At 41.7% G+C, this 19,224-nt stretch overlaps 2 protein-coding genes across 2 annotated transcripts; one reads left to right on the forward strand and one right to left on the reverse strand.

Moving 5' to 3' along the window:
- The first annotated feature begins 4,339 nt into the window (after positions 1–4,339).
- taf1c (TATA-box binding protein associated factor, RNA polymerase I subunit C) lies at positions 4,340–15,689 on the forward strand. The gene is given in 16 exon segments (XM_048258996.1): positions 4,340–4,739; positions 5,466–5,571; positions 5,662–5,720; positions 5,818–5,913; positions 6,029–6,084; positions 6,346–6,517; positions 6,520–6,594; positions 7,012–7,144; positions 7,270–7,387; positions 9,833–9,904; positions 10,604–10,739; positions 10,855–10,983; positions 11,241–11,418; positions 11,674–11,811; positions 11,958–13,338; positions 15,553–15,689. Coding segments are annotated over 15 exon segments (2,943 nt in total). The 5' UTR covers positions 4,340–4,619; the 3' UTR covers positions 13,313–13,338; positions 15,553–15,689.
- On the reverse strand, positions 14,003–18,682 carry ccng2 (cyclin G2). The gene is made up of 8 exons (XM_048258995.1): positions 18,479–18,682; positions 17,457–17,600; positions 17,219–17,356; positions 16,703–16,953; positions 16,343–16,421; positions 16,153–16,251; positions 15,535–15,737; positions 14,003–14,927 (listed from the first exon to the last, which is right to left on the reverse strand). Exons 2-8 carry the CDS (start codon positions 17,559–17,561, stop codon positions 14,801–14,803), a joined length of 1,002 nt encoding a protein of 333 aa, XP_048114952.1. The 5' UTR covers positions 17,562–17,600; positions 18,479–18,682; the 3' UTR covers positions 14,003–14,800.
- Positions 18,683–19,224: the final 542 nt, after the last annotated feature.

Here is a 19,224-nt window from a genome sequence, read left to right on the forward strand (position 1 = left end):
AGGCCCAGGGGCCCAAGGGGTCAGGGGGCCCTGAAGCCCAAGCCTTTGCATGGAATCATTGCCTCAATATCAACAAATCAGGATGTAGGCTATGAATCTGATTGAATTTAGTATTGGCCATCCCCAAAATGCACCAGAATACAGGAAATCTCATCAAACAAATTAAAAAATGTCTGGGGGAGGACCCCCAAACCCCAAATCTTGGTGATGCATGGAAACATCTTAATTGACATTTCTTTATTTAACATTCGATGAATGCCTTTAAGTCCCTTATTACAAAGCACTTTTATCAGACTTGTTTTAATCAAAGAGTTATCAAAATTATAATAGTTGTAAAAAGGTGAAAAATATGTTGTTGATGTGTGTGTGTGTGTGTGTGTGTGTGTGTGTGTGTGTGTGTGATGAAAAAGAAAAAGACTTTTGATTTGAAAAACAAAAGATTATTTCAGAAATCAAGTGTTATGAAAAAGTGCTTTGTTGTAAACACACTTTTTTGAATAACATCCAATGCTGTTTCATGACATTAAAAAATTTCAAAAATGAACATAATGTATTGTGTCTTTTGCTATTTTGGTTAAAAGTTTAAAAATCACTCACTTGAGATGAACTTTAGATAATTGGGCATATTTCAAATAGATTTTAATTTTTATAAACTTACTAAAACTTTCATGCTTTAAGGCAACCGGTTTCCTCCATTTTAAAGTAAATTTAACTTACCCAGGTTTAGTGACATTAAATCTGACCCAGCATGTTCAATGAATATATTGATTGGATGTACCTAGTGTTGTCATTCCAAGTTATCTATATGGTTGAATACAACAACATGATGCATGATTATTGATTTATCCTCTCCCCATCTAACCCAAGATTTTACCTCTTGAGTTTACAATAGATGAAAACAACAAATATGACAAAGATCAACTGAAAGTTGTGGGCTATGGATGCTAACATAAAATACATTGTTAGAGCTAAAGCTGTGTGATATCAGATCAGAACCTGGCGGACGACCTGAATGTGTTTTTTTTAACAATCGTGCCCAACAAGCCTGCTGCCTGTGACCCCCCCACCATGCCTCTACCCATAACACTCCAAATCCTGCTTGATCCCTGTCCCTGTCCCCAAAAGAGACACCCCACTGACTCAAATGGTTACTGGAGGATTATGTTCTTCGAATTCTCAAGTGCCTTTAACACAATCAGGTGGAGGTGGACCAAAATGCAGGTGGATCCAGCGTTTGTGTCCTCGATCATCATGGACTACCTAACCGGTGTGTACGACTCCCAACCTGTTTCTCTGAAAAGGTTTTAAGCAGCCCCAGGGGAACTGTCCCCTTCTGCCCTGTCCCCTTTCCTGTTCACACTGTGTACGTCTGACTTCCAATATAACTCCAACAACGGCTTTCTTCAGAAATTCTCAGATGATACAGCAGTTGTTGGGTGTATTACAGGGAACATGTGAGCAGGATTACAAGGGTATTGTCAGGGACTTTGTGGACTGTTGCAACCACAGCCATTTACAACTTTACATCTCTAAGACTAAATAAATATTTGTGGATTTTAGGGGGAAAAGGCCTGATCTAGATCTAGTTATTATCCATGGGACAGAGGTGGACTGGTCTCCAGCTATATAGCTTGGGGACAACAAATTGCACTGGTCCATTCACAAGTACTTTTTACGAGGACTGCTTTCTTTAGTGGTGTGGGGAGGGTGCTCCTGAGCAACCTGAGGGCTGCTGTGGCCTACTGGTTAGCGCTTCGGACCAGAGGGTTGCCAGTTCGAACCCCGACCAGTAGGCACGGCTGAAGTGCCCTTGAGCAAGGCACCTAACCCCTCACTGCTCCCCGAGCGCCGCTGTTGTTGCAGGCAGCTCACTGCACCACTGTGTGTTCACTGTGTGCTGAGTGTGTTTCACTAATTCACGGATTGCAGAGACCAAATTTCCCTCACGGGATCAAAAGAGTATATAAAGCAGACAAGACAAGAATAGAATCAAAGTTAATCAAGAAGGCTGGTTCCATAATTGGCTCTAAACAGAACACGATTCAGCAGGTGGTGGAGGGGAGAATGCTTTCAAAACTAAAGTCAATTCTTGACAATCACAACCACCCACTACAAGTCCTGATGGTGTGCACATCATTAATGCACTTTCTCCCCATCTTGAACAAACAGCAATGGTTTTGTACATCCATGCAACTGATTTTGTACAAATATCTGCTGTTTTTTTACATTTTGCATGTTGGTCACAATGTACTACTGGTTTCATGCTGAATAGTCCTATAAAACAAATTGGCCTTATTTCATTGCTTGAGTCATTTCATGCAAAAATGTTGAAATTGCTGTCTAGTTGTCTGTCTAGCATACATATGACCTGACAGACAGAAACGTCAGGATGTATAGAAAGATGTACAGTGGTGCACAGCTCTGACCAAGGGGTGTTTTACTGTATATTGGTCATTTTTCATTTGATGCTGAAAAAGCCTTTGCTCTCTTTATAATGTCACAATGTCTGTCAAAAGTAAACTTTAAAACATAATCCACTGTCTTGCAAGCAACCCCCTCCACACACAATAATGTGTAATTTTGCAGTTTGAAATAGCTATGCCACACTGAAAATAGCGCTGCCTTGTGCATTGTTCATTAGAAAAAGTTTTTTACAACAAGACAAAGCAGTTTGATTATCTTGACATAAACAATGGCACTGACAGTTTCATTGACATAAATACTTGCTTTTGAGACAGACTAAGAATTTTGAGGAAGATGCTCGCGCATTATGTGGTGCAGTTTGCACTAATTGTTTTGAGGAATGCACTAACTGTTGTGCAAATGTTAATGACGTTTTGAGAAATGTGCCAATGCTACTGAGAAAAACTGTAAGAAAGCAAATGTGGATATTTACACAAAAAGGTCCCACAATTTAAAATTGGGTGTACTCCTCAAATCTAACAGAATGGATTCTAGGCTAGGCTTACCAAAGTCTTTAGGGACCCACTGAGTATATTTCCTGATAATCTGATCCTGGACATTGAAGAAAAAGAGGCAGCCTACACATTTCAAGCCTGGCTACTAGGCCTACATGGATGAGTGTTTTTTTTTTTTTTTCAGATGTTGGCCTCAAGGGGCCATGTCAACCTATTCCATACCTATTCCATTATAATTGCAGGTATCTTTGGCTGACAGGTTCAAAATTGCACAGAATTTGAAGTGTAAGATCATTATGATTAACCTGACTCTCGCCAGATGAATTTCGTTCCGCTTAGCTCCGCCTAGCTTCACTCACATCCATCTGGGACCTCTTCCATTGAGAGTGATTTCTGCAACCGATTTTATGGTACAGCCAATCAGGACGCAGGGCGGGAGTTTCATAGATATGACATAGCCCTAGCGTAGAAGCGACTGTGAGACTGTTATCAGCGTCATGGGTTGGCTTCGATGTGAGTGGTTGAAGTAGCACGTCAATAGATGACGGACAAGTGGCTTATTCAATCATATGCAAGCATTTTTTTGATTAGGCCCAGCCTTCTGAAGCAACACTCCAATGGATTGGTCCCAGATGGATGAGTGGAGCTAGGCGGAACGAAATTCATCTGGCGAGAGTCAGGTTACATTATGATACCCTGAATGCACACACACACACACACATAAACACACACACAGCACACGTGTATGCTCACGCACACACATAAACACACACACACACATAAAAACACACACAACATGCAGGCAGGCATGTCACAGGCACACACACACGCCCCCACACACACACACACAGAAGCACACATATAGGCCTAGGGCCTACACAAACACAGTAGCCTATGCACACACTCATTTATTACACAAATGTAGGGGATGGAATAGGAGATCTTTTTGTGGAGAGAGTGTGCAGGACTGGGCAGCGGTCATATTTAGCCATCTAGTTGGCTTGAGATACGGGCTAGCTGGCAAACTCAGTGGCAACCAGACATCTAGAATCACCTGTGGCTTTTCATTTTCCACCGAGACGAATGTCACCTAAATATATAGCTTGACCTGCATATAAGAGTAAGTTCGGTATTCAGTTTATTATTACTGTTTACTAATTATACTTAATAATAACGGCTGATCACAGCAGGGACATGCCAACAAAAAAACAGCTGGTGTTCTTGCTTTCAACTTAAGAGCAACGTTTTCTTCATCAGCTGTGTGCATGACGCCATGTTTGTATGAAGAATGTTGGTAAAATGTGCTGACCTGATTGGACAGACTACTTTGAAATATGTGACGTAAGTCATTTTCCGCCAATGATACGCGCTACTTAGTTGACAGATGCGGAACTCTTGTGTATGCCCCACCCTGTCTTGTGTGTTGTCGCGGTAAATTTACAGGAGCCACGCGGTTAGACAGGATACGTTAACCACATGAATTTCTGCCTTTGAGAATAGTTAGTTGCAGTCGATAGAGTTATGGCTAATTACCATATGAAGCGAATTAATTATAAACGATGCTTGTTAATAGTTTGACAAACAGACGACAAATTTAGTCACGGTAATATCAACGTGTGGATACCAAAGAACGACATGTCCTGACTTGTCCCGCATGGTGGCTAGGCCAGTCAAATGAACTGCGTTTTTACAAACATCATCATGGATAACGTTAACGATTTCCCCTGCCAACTCTTCAGTTGTTTTTTCAACGACGGTCCTCCTGATGCTAAACGTGGTGGGAATGTTGGAGGCTGGAGATTTTACAACCATGTGATCGGAGTAAGTGGAATTCGCATGAACATTAACTTACGGTGCCTAGCTAGCATTAACGTCGACGTTCTGTCTGCAGACTGACAGTAGATCAGCCATAACAGCCCATATTCTAAATCAGGTTACTATTTACGAAGTAGTTATAGGCCTACTATATGCATGATGACAGATCCGTCGCTGTTAATAAAGTACGCATATTTTTGACAACGTTAGCGCAAATATTATGCCCAAAACCCTTGCACATGGTAATGTACGCTAACGCTGTGTTTAATGGTAAATAGTAATTGCACAGTCCATCCCGGGAGCTTTGATTTGGGCAAAAGTGTGGCAAGTGAAGTGGTTTTACAGATCAAGTTGAGTTATCGCAACATAACGTAAAAGTTTTATTTATGACACCCCAGGAGTTAACCTAAGTAGGTCGCCTCCTGAGGGGGAAACGTTAACGTTAGTTGACGTTATTCCCACGCTCAAACGTCAGTGTGGGGGGGCAGGTGTGCGTTTTAAAAATGAGAAATTATAATTATTACAACTATTACGATTGTTTTCTGAAAGTATACAGTCATGCAAAATCAAGACTGGTGTGAACGAATCCTGTTCAGGATGCACACTGTTCGGGATATTTAGGGGTCAAGAGGGTATTTTCACTCTCAGGTTCACTAACGTTAACATTATGTTGTACTTTTACGATATTGTGTAACGCAGTAGAGTAAGATGAAGCGATTTGTTTTTCCACAGCGTGAGGATCATCGGTCTGTACAATGGCAGGCGCAAAATGAAGTCAAGGGAGAGCGGTGGTTGGCCACACAACCGCTTGTATTGCCTCTGCTGCCACCTAACGAAGGTAAACGAAGTCGCGTTTTGTTGAATTAAATGCAGTGTATTTGGACATGCACTAAAATGGATATTAAAACACACAATTTTCCTACTCCAGCTCATATCTACTCATCTGGCCTCCACGCCAAAACAGAGCCTATGGACTTCCTTAAACATGTAAATACAAAATTGATAGTCCTTGTTTTGGAGAGAAGAACTATGTGTTTCTATCATTTTATGTGGTGCTATCCAAGAATATTTTTTTATTTTATAGATGCAGAATTTTTACCAGGATCATTCCACATATGCCTTTCAATCTATGGGCCACCTCCTTTTGGAGTCCTTTTATCCTGAAAAGAGACATAGACAGGTGAGACAGACTGATCTGATATGTGAGCTTGCACTACAGAGCTGTTTTTTGTATCATTATTTGTTATGCCTTTCAGGGGGTGATGATGCATACTGTGTGTGTTTCCGTTGTGCAGACATATGAATTTCTGCGGTGGAGGCGGACCGTTTTGAGAGACCTCAAGTATACTGCGTAAGATCCCTCTGTATTTCTATTGTTTTAAGGAAATGCAGATGCTTTAGAATTCAGTAAAAGGATATTTGAATAGTTAAGTCACTGCAGTGTGGTTAATGCTCAGAGGTAGACTTTATTGGTATGGGCCATATGTGCCGTGTGTCATCCTGGGCAGACACTGTTCTTCTGTTCTAAGGTTTAGTACACACTTGCAGGCTCATGTCATACTCACCGCAAACCAAAAAATATGTAGGTTACAAACTTATTGATTTCTTGTAGATGCCCTGTGTCAACTACACGGATGAGGACTCAGTGTTATGACAATGTTTTTGGGCATGACCTCCATGACATTCCTCCTCCTCTCCTGGCTGAGCTGCTTCATGAGGAGTTGGTGCATCAGGGAGAGCAGGAGGAGCTTCAAGAGGTGGCCACCGGGGGCGCTCTGAGCTGCATTTCCTTGTCAGATTCAAACCGACCCTCAAGAGGTCTGTCTCATCTATCCCAGTAATCCAGGCCTCCAAACACTCAGTATCCTTTCTTTTGTGGAACAGAATTAATATGGTTTAAGGGGTTTACTTTGTTTCGGAGTTACAGTTTTGGAGTTATATATATTATTTCAAGAAGTCTTATTTATTTGTAGGTTATCAATTGGTAAACATCAAATTAATGAAGCTATGAGTTTGGAAGTTCTCATGACTCATCATGAAGGGTAGTGCCTAAATGTGGTGTGAAACTGGCTATATTTTGAGAGAAATGTTCCTATTTTCAGTAGGTCATGTGTCACCTAATTTAACTATTGTTATTGTTGCTTCCCTATCAGGCTGGGGGTTTGACAGAGTATATATATATATATATATATATATATATATATATATATATATATATATATATATTATTATTATTATTTTTTTTTTTTTTTAAACAAAATCCTTAACTACCTTTTGGAAAGACTTCCACAAGGTGGAGCTGAAGTCAAGCAGGGCTGAATCGCCACAGCTACAGCTAAGAGGTCAGCCCATTGCCTTTGACCTGACTGGCCCCATCAGGCAAGTGAGCACAGGGACCCTGCAGGAAGCTGGTGAGAGGTCTCATGTCCTTGTCTGGCTGCTGTATTGATTACCAAGTAATCTTTTAGAATCTGCACAAAGAGAGTGTATGTATCTTTTTCTCCTGTGTAAATGTGGCTGCATATGTGTCTCCCAGTTTATGTAGGGGTGCGTTCAGACCACTTCTGTGGTGCTTGGCTAGTAGGTGATTCTACGAAACCACGAGCCCTGGAGGTTATTCAGACGAAGGAGCCAGCTACATGCCTGGTTGTAAGGTGCGTTGGTATCTGTGTTCGTGTAATGTTTGACTGCATGGTGAAATTGGCGGGTTAAATGCAATGACACACACCAAACATACCAACTACAATTGTGTTGTGTGTGTCTTATAATGTTGCAGAGCATGGAAAATTCTCAATAGTACATAATCTTAGATTGTGTCAGTTGAATGTTGAAAACCCAAAATCCTGTTAACATAAATGTCCAGATGCTTCTTGTTGGTTATATAACTATAGGAACAGCAATCCATTTAGATCGAAGTTACTGAGCTTCCAAAGCACCGTAAATCTTCTTGAATTCTATCCCGGGTGTAAATCTTTAGGGATGTAACTGTTACTGATGTAATGGTAACCGGTGTAACGGTAAACCACAATAACATTCTCGACGATAACAATTACCCTTTTTGATTTTAATCATCTCAATTAGCGTGGTGGATTACGATGGTGTGAAAAACATGTGTGTGGAATTCTTTCCAGCATCATCCGAGTCCCTGAAAGTAGGCACACAGGCGCAGCATGCGACGTGGGTTTGTTATGTGTTTGAAATCAAGTCCCACTGCTACGCATATTTCATGAGGACTGCAAACACAAATAAACCTAGCTTGATTTGTGGATCTATAGGGCATTTTTCCCAGTAAAAAGGGAGTCTTTCTATTAAAGAAACCACACCATTTTTATGATTAGATACAATGCTATTCTGTTGGCTCAGTTTTGTTGCTCTATTGTGCATGCAGGACTGGCCAATTATCGTCATTGGTGGTAGGCTTAGAAACATGTTTCTGCACATTTCAAAAATACCGCAATAATACCGATAACCATGATAATTTTGGTCACTATAATCCTCATGTTAAATTATCATACCGTTACATCTCTCTAAATGTTTCAAGTTCTTCTATTTAAACTGATGACGGAAAGGAGGAACAACAAGGCAGTTCCTACAAACATTCGCCTGTGTGTGTCAGACTTGAACACACCTTTAGCTAAAGAGCATACCACTAATAGTATAACCTCCAGGTATGTGCACCTAGAAACTTGCCTTACAGGTCTACAGAAATGTCTCCCAACCTCCCAACGTTTTTCTAATATAAGTAACCTATTTGTTTGCTCACATGCTTTACTAATGAAGAAAGTAGTTGAAAGATTGCTAACTTGGCCAGAAACACTAAAGAAATTTCACCAAATGCAGTTTCATCTGAATCCATCAACCTTAATTTCTGTGTTTGAAAATGCTTAAGATTCTTATTTAAATCACGATTTCCTATTGCAAATTGTTAAAATATGTATTAATAATTTAACAATAGAAAGTTTCTAGGTCAATAATCGCCTATAGAGGGCTGCTCAGACAATGGCAGAAGTGCTGTTTGTCATGTTATGAGGTTATGTACCATCAAAATGATTTTGGAAACATTATGTTAGGGTAAAAAAACCTCTTAAAGAGTTGTGGATTAGATAGTAGATTGCACAGAGAAATAAATTGTAAGGGATGGTAAAGTATAAAAAAATGATATGGTTTATTCTTTAGAGAGCAGGTTGATTTGGTGTTTGGCCAGTCCGGACTCCGATGAAGGAAAGAGTTTCTCCCTTTAGAGATCATCTTTGGTCATTGCTGATCATGTGTTGAGTCTTAATCTGAACCTAAAGAAAATACATACAAGAGTTTCAGATCTTGTAAGACGGCCTACTGTTTTTCATATGTGTGCAAATATGTAAAGTCAGTCATAAAATACTCTGGGAGAAGTCGAGTGAAAGCAGATCTTACAGCAGATGTGTACCACGTACAGTGCAACCGGAAAGTATTCGGACCCTTTCAAGTTTTCCCCATTTTGTTATATTTCAGACTCATCTTGAAATAGATTCAATTCAGTTTTTCTCAATTTATAAATTTACAAAACACTCCAAACACCTGATATTTTTTTGTGGAGTGTTTGAGTATTGTGTGTAGATTGATGAGAAAAAACCTGAATTGAATCCATTTCATGATGAGTCTGAAATATAACAAAATGAGGAAAACTTGAAAGGGTCTGAATACTTTCCGGTTGCACTGTATAATGCCTTATGAGAGAGGAGCTGTGGTGTTGAGTGCAGCTGGAACATGTTCAGTTTGGCTCTGTTGGGCCCTGTCCCTAGGGAGGGGAAGCATGCCTCTGTGCTATGCTGGACTAACTAGAACCAGCATTTCGGGCCTCTGAGCAGGTCAGTGTGCAACTGGGCCAGACTTCAGCCTAAAATGTAGGGCATGAAGACTACAGTTACTCAGGAATGGCAGCATGATGAGTAGCTGAAAGCACAGCACTTTTTTTGCTTTTCTGGATTAGAAGGTTGCTGACCAGTTTTGATGTTTCAGCTGATACGTCAGGACTTGGTTCTGTTTTTCCTGCATTTGCTGTGTGATTGTTGTATGAGTGAATAATAATAAAAAAAAAAAAAACGATTGCCCTTTTTCAGCCCCCATGTATCAAAAGAGCTGCTTGTGGCCAGTGAGAGTGGAGCAGTGTATCTCTGGACTGTGGGAAAAGGGTGAGACACAACAGCTTTCAGCACTATGTGTACAGTTGGACTGCTTCTTGTCACAGAAAGTTCTGTCCTGTTCATTAATTGATATGCCTGTGTTATGACCGCAGGTCTCATTGCGATCATTCTTGACCTTTACAATGGAGGTGTAGATATGTAATTACAAACAACATGCACAAAAAACTTGTACAAAAAAAGTGTCAATAGAAGAATATGGCTGGTTGGACATGTTAGACATTTGAATCTTTAAAATCCCAATTCAACAGATCTGTAGCTATAGCCTGTGTGAAATGACGTGTGGTGTTTTTTCACTCCCCTGTAACCATCACTCTGGCTGTGATAAGGGATGTTGAACATTGTCAAGGTTAAAAAACACTCTTGAGTAACTTGGACAAGTTGGAACCCACTCTATCTGTTGTTCAGAATTGTCTGAGTTGTTCGTTGTTTTGAGAAGCTGTGTGAGCGATGCCTGCAAAAACATCTGTCAGTGTATTCATACATAAGCAACACGGAGTAAGCTATCTGAATAGGTCCACCATACTGGTACTCCGAGCCAATTCATTTCTTTACTTTAATCATGTGTTCATCACACAAATAGTGCCCAGACCCGAGGAAGACTTGATATAGTTGAGTGTATCGGCAAAATTTAGTTAGGTTTTGTTTGGCTTGGTGAACAATTCAGTGCTTTGTTTATCTTCTCAACAGACTGACCAAAGTCAGAGAGGAGGACTCTAATCTCTACTTCAATGCAAAGTCTGCATGGCGGTGGTGTGAGTTCTCTGCTCACCCTAGAGTCATGGTCTACACTGACCGAACGGGAGCTGACCTTACAGACTTCAGGGTGAGCCTCAACAAGTTAATTGGTCTGAAGTCCAAATACTCGGTCCTCAATCAAATGATCTTCTAATCTGACCCATCTCTGAAATGCTAATAAATCCTGCTCTTTTTCTTTTCAGACCAGTGAAAATCAAAGTTACACCTTATTTCGCATTGGCAAGGTCTCTGAGGCCAAGCGAGGGGAGAGAGTAATCATGTCACGGTATCTCAGTGAGGTACATGCCTACCACCATCTTGTTACCACTCAGGTGAATTCCACAGTTCCTTAATGCTTTTATGATGAATAAAGCTCTCCCACAATTCTCTGTACAGCAGGGACATTTCTCAAATGTATATAGTAGTGTGCTATTAGTTTCAAGTGTCCTGGATGAAAGCTGATTTTGAATCTATAATCCTGATCAGATATTCAGTTTACTGAAGTAACATCTGAATGGAAGTCCTGGTAGTTGTTTTTTAGATAATCATAAAAACATGACTAATTTAGTTATTTGTATTCCTCTGATAGTATTCAGCTTACATCATGGATGAGCGTATGCCATCTGTGCCCATGCTGAAATGGGACCACTTCATGGAGAGCCCTCCCATGTTCGCTCATGTCTTGCCTGGAACTTCACCTCGGAGGAATAACCAGCTGCTGTTGGGCTCTCAGAAGACCCAGGAGCTAATGATGTTGCAGTACTCAGGTCAGTATCTGTCAATTGCTACAGTTACCCATTTGGCTGATTGCTGTCTTTGGGTAGAGGGAGACGAGTTGTTGGAATAACATGTGGTAACATTGTCTACTTTCAGTTCAATGGTTGAGTGTCCTAAATTAACATCTCGTTCACTTTTATCTATCTGTCAATAATCTTTATTTACTGTGAACAGTGAAACACTTCCTGGTTTTTTAGTGACTTCCTGCCAGTGTGTGGACATACTGAATTTGAATATGGTTTTAGGTGGCCGTGAAGAAGCCTGTGCAGCCCGAGGTCCCCATCACAAACTACTCAGCCCTAGTGAGACTCTGCCCCACCTGCCTGTCAGATTACCTCACAAAAACCAGACCGCTCAGGAGAGGCTGTCTCTGCCAGCTGCTGGTGAGAACTGTGGATCATTGAAAGGACACCCTTTACTGCCCTAATGCAGTTATAGTGAAGAGATAAATGCATAAATGCACGTTTTCTATTGCCACTGTGCCTCTTTCTCCCCACTTTGATGTCTGACTGCTGTATCTTTCTCACAGGCCTGACGGCCATCCAGAGCAGCCAGCATCTCTGTGTGTTGCAGCTCACTGCAGCCGGAGACGTGTTCTACCAGACCCTCGGGCTGTGCTCGGAAGGCCCTGCAGAGGATTCCTCTCGGTCCTCTGAAAGGCATGAGGCGGAGGAGGGTGGAGACAGATGGCAACCTCCTGTATCTAGTGATTGTTCAGATGAAGATTCCGAACCCAGCCAGAGGAGATCTCCTGGTGGTTTTGAGGTGGTAGCCAATGTCAGCGCAGAGCATCTTTCCACTTATGAGTTGGAGAATGAATGTGGTCAGCAACTTACCCAATCTTTAGGCTCGTCTGTCCAGCCCCCTGTTATGGCCGCCAGTCTCCCAAGCACCCGGTTGCAGCTCAACAAGGAAGTACTTCGCGAGTGGAATGAGTGGCTTTCCGGTCTAGATAGTTTGCCGGCCCCGAAGTCACACTTCTCACATTGTACAAAACACACCAGGGACATGGGCGTCTATGTTGATCTTCAGAGCGACCCACTTAAGGAGCCCAGATGCCAGAGTGTGCAGCAGGACCTGAGGAGGAGCATGAGCAGGGGGCAGATTCTTGTCCACTCATCCACCCACTTGCCTCCACTCACCATCACCCCTGTCCCTGGAGTGCTGGAGCCCTCGGAGTGGACCGACGACCTGAGCCAGAGACTGAGCGAGGCGTGGCAGGGCCGGTGGAGGCAGTGGTGGGAGGACAAGCTGGGCCTGAACCGGGAGCAGAAGCGGGAGGCCCTGCGCCAGAAGCGTCGGCAGGAGAAGGCCAAGGGACGTCGCCGCGTGTCACTCGCCAGGAGTTTCACCTCCTCCGTCAGCTACCAGTCTGACTCGGAATTTTCTGGAATTTCCAGCCAAAACCTGGGCTCGGATTGGGACGAAGACGTAACAAGCCGTCCTGGTTCCAGTAAAAGCGGAGCACTCTCACCAGAGCTCACAATCACCTCAAATCTGAGTTTAGGGAAACCTCTTTTCCAGAGCACACAGTCATCAGAGCCGCTGCCGGTCAACACCCCTCACCTTTCCGCTGCAGCGCAGGAGTCTCCCCTAGTGGAGTCGTCTGAATTCCCTCCGCTCCTCCTGTCCGCTGAACCCAGCCGGCCTTCCATGCTGGGCTCGGCCCAGAAGAGACCCAAACGGACAGAGCAGGATATTTTGCAGTCTCTGTTTAGCTCTCAGGAGGCCAGTCAGGCTCTGCTTGAGGAGAGCTCCCTCTCTATGATGGCCCCGTCCTCCCAGCTTTCCAGCTTCTCCTCCTCCCAACGACCCCCTCAGATCCGGGCGTCCCTCTCACAAGCCTCCCTGCCTAAGAAAAAGAAGACACGCATGGGCTTCTAATGAGAACGACAGTGCGTTTTGTAATGGTGAGTGAAATTCCTTTCTCAGCCTTTGTGTGAAATGGCAGTGGTTCTTAAAAAAAAAAAAATTGTTGTGAAGGAAGCATTTGGGCCGTTCAATAGTCTACACGGCTGTGTGGATGCTGTTGTAAATGCAAGGCTCAGACGCATATATCAGGGCCCAGACTGTGCAAGCTACACTTACAAAAAATAAAAAAAAGGTGTGACGCCACTTCTGTCTACATTAGAAAAATTGTGATGAAACATTTCGCTAAGCAACTATGCTTTGTATCTATCTCTGCATTTCCATCTGAGTAGCTTATGAAATGGCCCTGGGGGTGTGCACGGCATGACTGACTACTTGGCTGTTTTTTTTGTTTCATCTTTTAGCGTTTGTTTTTGGTATGAATTTCTTTATAAAGTGTTGTGAATGTTGTGTGATTTGAATCACTATGTTGGACTGCACAACATGTGTCAAGTAAATATGTAGGTCTAGTTCAGTTGAGTGCTCTAGTGAGTAAATGTTAAGTGTTTGTTGTATTTCCCTCCTATTTGGTCATTTAAGGTTGTAACAGGAAGAAATATTGATACCATTGTTATTTTAGGTAGTGAAGTGATTTAGAGGTTCATGGGATTGCCGAGTTTAAAATGAAATCCTTCCACCACCCCTATGATGAATCAAAATCAGACATTTGACTTTCAAAATAGTATTTTATATGAATTTTCAGGAAACCAACAAAACAAATAATAAATAAGTTAATATCTACAACATACTATACATTTTTTTAACATTATACAAATTTACAGCTTTTTTTACATTTTACAGTTTTAAAGTTTTTTTTGTGTGACATCATGTCATCATACATTATTTTTCACATACAGTTCCAGAGTAGGGCTAATGAAGACCTAAACTAACTTGGCAAATAATGGCTAACAAAAATGCACCCATCCACACAAACACGCAGACTCTCTTACACACATGTACACAAAACAAACTGTCACTATGCATACAGTTAGAAATCTCTGCACTGATATAACCCAGGGGAGACTCAGTTTTCCAGGCACCATAAACTCCCCTTGTTACTCGTAGATAACAATCATTTTAGGTAACTGTGCAAAGTACACACTGAGCTGGGAAACCACCCAGAACTCAGAACAGTCCTTGTTCTAGAACAGTCTATTGTACCTTGGGATGTGTACAGTTGAAACCGCCAGGAATGTGACTAATTTGCACCAACATGCATCAAATACTTTTGAACAAAAAGATGTAGCTACATGAAAGTATTGAACATCTTTGACGGAGTTATGTTAGCTGCCAGACTTGTGCGATTTAGAGCACCTGCACATTTTCAGTTTATAAAAATAACACACAAAACAAAAAATATTAAACTGTTGGTGGATTTGTCACAGGTAGATGCCCTTGAGAAAAAGATGTGAAATCACAATAATTATTTTTCAGGTGGAAGGCAGGCACTGTGTGTAGAGCGATTTAGAAGGTAGGGGTTTTTCGGCTTTGGCAGCGGTAGTGCATGGGGAAGTAGGGCCCCTCGGCGTCGCTCCCCAACGAGCTGCTCAGACTTTCCTCTCCAGAGCTCACGTCTTCATACCAGTCCTCACTGCAAAACACAGAAAACAAAACATGAATTCCATGGCAATCACCTCTCCCTCTTTTTTCCCATCTTTTCTTTGCGTCACTGACACTCCCTTACACAGGTAGACAGTGTCTACTGTAAATACTGGCACTCTGAGTCACATGGGCTGGTCCTCAGTCATCAGTAGATGGTATGAGTGCCTTTCCTTAGCCAGTCATCATGACTGTATTACATAAGGTCTGGACTCCAGTTGATAGACGTGACTAGTCTTTCGTAAGCATTGCTGTGGTGTTGGGAAACACGATAGCAACAGATGGGGCTTGGCTAACTCTGACGTAAGATGGCCAACTAAGGAAATTTTGGGGTTGATCAAGCACCGTTTGGCAACAGGCTGAACCGTAAGCAAAACTGAAAGGAGTTGCCCGTGCATGTTTTGGGGAGTGACTAAAAGTCCCTCACAGGAAAAAAATCATTTTGTTTCCTTTGAACCTTTGCTGTGATCAGGGGTTTACCAATAAGTTCTTCCTTCCTTGTAATAGATGTTTAATTTCCAGTTCCTCCGGTTTTCATGTTTTTTTGATTATGTCTGTCAGATTTTGCATGGAAGCTTATGTGTCTGTTTTGTGTTTACCTCTCACTCTCATCCCAGCCCCCCTCCGGGATAGTTGGAAGCTCTGGGACACTGTAGTAGCTGCTGTGCAGGTTCTGCGCAGTGCGTCGGGAGACGATCCACACCAGCTTCTTGTGATCGGGCTTGCTGCATTCCGGTGAGGAGTATTCTGATATGCACTGGGCCACAAGTCCTCTCCAGTGCTGCAGCTCAGACTCTGAGATCTGGTGTGGGGGTGGGGGGTGTGTGGGGGGGGGGTACACAGCCAAGACGTCACAACACTGGACACCCACTTACATAAGACTACACCCTTCCAGCCATCAATCAGCAGATATGTAAGTGGATAGCTGGCTGGCTGGGCCGAACAGGAAACTATGTTGAGCCTTAAAAGAATGAACTTTTGAGAGATGGTTGGTTGTCATCAAACAATCTCAAGAACTTCACATCAGGTTGTTGCTTTATTGGATATTTCATGTTTAATTCTTTATGGGCTCTGTCAGTTGTAGAAATGGTGTGTACTGATATTGAATGTGTTGCTGTTATATGAAGTCACAGCTAAAACCCTCAGGTTAATTAGTTTAAGGCACCAATGCTTGACCCAAATCCCTCAACTGTCCAAGGAAGTGTGTGTTTGCTAACCTTTAAGTGCCTCTGGATGCGCTGAGCAATTTCCAGCATGTCAACAGACTGCAAAGCCTCAATCTCCAGGGTGAGGAGCGAGAGCGCCAGCACGGACGGCTGAAACGAGATAGAGATGGGGATTAATTAATTAAGTTATTCTTTCTTAAGTGTGTCACAGGGCCACAAGTGATGTGATGAGGAATCTTACTTTAGCTTTGGAAAAGACAATGCGGCAAAGACAGGCTTTCAGCTGCGCCTCCAGCTTGTCTTGGTTCAGGACTTCCTTCCTGTTTAAACAGAGGGAAAATGGCCTTCTGTAAACCTAATACAGCCAAGAGTAATACATATAGGCAGCTTTTTTTGACTCAAGACTGTCTGATGTAATAGTATGTTATCTTGCTAGTGGTACAGACATGACATGATAAAATATTTGTCCTTGTTATTACAGCAGACTGACCCATATAAACACTTGATGGTTCAAAGTTCAAATCTTGTGTGCTATGATTATCCCTAGTGAACTATGTCCTGTTGCTATAACACTTTGGTCTGTTCATTTGGCAGTTCTTACCTGTCTGAGGTATGTGAAAGTGTAATGGCGTGGTACAAGTGCAAAAAAGTTAAGGCTGTGATGGCTTTGAACTGGAAGTTGAGCTTCTCTGAGATGATCTTCTCCATACGGCTGAGGTCTGAGACTGTGAACTTGCTCTGGCTGATGCGGATAAGTTCATGAGTGGAAGAAATGTTGCACTCCTGCTCAACCACTTTGGCAGCAATATGAAGACAGCCTATGCTAATGCAGGCCAAATGTTTAGGCTGGACCTGGAAACAAAGATTGCAATATTTTGTTAATTATGGAATATTATTCTGATAATGACAACAACTGAACATGAAGCGTCAGTTTCCTAATAACGGTCTAGGTGTGAGAATAGTGACATTTTGCATTTCAGTCATAAAATCATGGCTAAATGGTTTTGTAGCTGAATCACATATCTACATTACACTCAACACCCATCTACATTAAATCACATCTATTTTTCGTTATCTTTTATTGGTGTAATAATTAATGACATAAGTATTGGTTTACCCTCATAATGGCTAAAAATCTGTCTAGCAGATTAACTGCCAGGACGAAGGTCTGCGTGCTGTAACCAAAGAAACTGGTCAAGCTCCAGAGGTCCTCCGCTTTGGCATTACGGCATTTTGCTGAAATTCCTCTTCCATTCTGCACGAGGGAAACATATTATATTCTTTGTTTCACTTTACATGTATATAAATACATTTTTATAATGCATTTCATAAGTGCAAGGCTGTTACAAGAATACCTCTTGAGTCGACTCGATCAGAGCTAGACCAGCTTCCTTCGGAAGGTATTTTATCTCCTGGTCGAAATTAGTCTTTAGCTCCTTCATTAGTCTAAAGGCCTCCATGTCCGCTTGATTTCAGATCCAAAATCCCCGATCTAAAAACTGCAAAACAAGAAAGTTGGTAAATGTTTATGAGTCCTAGAAACGCTAACCCAACCAACAGGGTCAAGGTTTGCCCAACCCCCTGCTCAGCTGGGATATGGTGTCAAATTTCGTCGGTTAACGCCTTCTTGACACAGTTACAGCAATAACAAATCTGATATAGGAAATTTAGCCATCTAAACAAAATAAGAAAAAACATGAATAATCATTTTTAACAATTAAAATCCCGTGGTTACCTATGCGAGTGTAAAAATACAGTATTTTTACGATCAGTAGTTCAAACCGTCGACAACGGGGGAGGGGTTCGACTAGACCTAGTTCTAGCTGTTATTCTCCACAGGAAAAAAATAGCTTATCGAATTCTTGGCTCGATCGTGAAACGGTTAACGTTAGAAATAGCAGCTAAAGTCTACAATAATTGGACATGTCCAACCTCAGAAATACAATAACTATTAATGTTCAACAACTGAAGTAACGTTAATGCTATAGTGATGTTAGACTTCAACCAAAGCTACTATGCCTGTTATGCTGAAGGAAATACACAAGCCGATTTGAGCTGCCGTTCCGACAAGACTTCATATTTTTCGCGTACAGTCGACGTTATATAAAGTATAAAGATGCATCCAGAAAGTATGTAGAAAAATCGTCGAATGCTTAGTCTAACATTAGCTTAGTCTTAACGTTAGAGTATTTCCCTGGACGTTAACGTTACAGAGCCTTTTAAAGAGCCATCCATAGATCTACAGTAGCGTTAACGTTATTCATAACAAGATGAAACTATAGCGAGCTAAAAAGCACATTTTAAAACTATATCGACCTCAATAATTAGTCAACAAAGCCATATAGCCTCTACGAAAGAAGCTCAACGGAAAAATTACCCGATATGTCGATATGACATTTTTCAGTCCGACCGTCTTCTGTTGTCTGTTTCCTTCTCTTTCTTTTTGTTGATGTTGTATCATGTCCACGCCCATAAGCTACGTCACTCCACTGACTAGTTGGGGGAAATGTTATCGATCTGACTAAATATGACAAATTCCTGTAAACATTGCTGCTGTTTTCTATGTAGGCATTGCACATCCTCTTTGGAAACGTATATTTAACACTTCTATATGAATATATAGTCTAATTTCGACATGAGGTAATGGGACTATGGCATATGTAGTTCTAGTGATTGACAGCTACAGGAACGAATCGGATAGCTCAGAAACTCGCCGTTCAAAAAGTCCGCCCAAATCCTTTATCTGTCATTGGTTGCACGTACTGAAATTTCGAAAAATCATTGGCCAAGAACGGCTCTTCTTCCGATTGGGCATTGCTCCCAGTTTGGGGCTTGGGATGTTTTAAACCGTAGAAAACAAAACAAACAACCTATCTATATAAATAAATGTTACTTGACTTGACTATCTATAATGTTTGATAAACCTTTCAAGCTAAATGTTTAAACTCGATTAATTATCTATGTAATGCCACTGTAACTTTCCAAGTATAATAAGTACATTTTGGATTTCAAACCCTGAAATGGATGGATGCTGATACTTTGTGTGTGTGGGTGGGGGGTGTGTGAAATGGATGGTCATTTGCAAATCTGACATATTTTACATCAAGAGAAAATGTAACGTTA

This window comes from Alosa alosa, chromosome 12 (assembly GCF_017589495.1).
Source record: "Alosa alosa isolate M-15738 ecotype Scorff River chromosome 12, AALO_Geno_1.1, whole genome shotgun sequence".
In the NCBI taxonomy this organism is placed as follows: Eukaryota; Metazoa; Chordata; class Actinopteri; order Clupeiformes; family Clupeidae; genus Alosa; species Alosa alosa.

Coding starts and splice junctions, on each gene's coding strand:
- ccng2 (XM_048258995.1), bottom strand. CDS start 17,561: ATGGAGGCCTTTAGACTAATGAAGGAGCTAAAGACTAATTTCGACCAG. Junction 17,357..17,456: donor TGATCGAGTCGACTCAAGAG/GTATTCTTGTAA, acceptor TCCCTCGTGCAG/AATGGAAGAGGAATTTCAGC. Junction 14,928..15,534: donor GGCTGGGATGAGAGTGAGAG/GTAAACACAAAA, acceptor TGTGTTTTGCAG/TGAGGACTGGTATGAAGACG.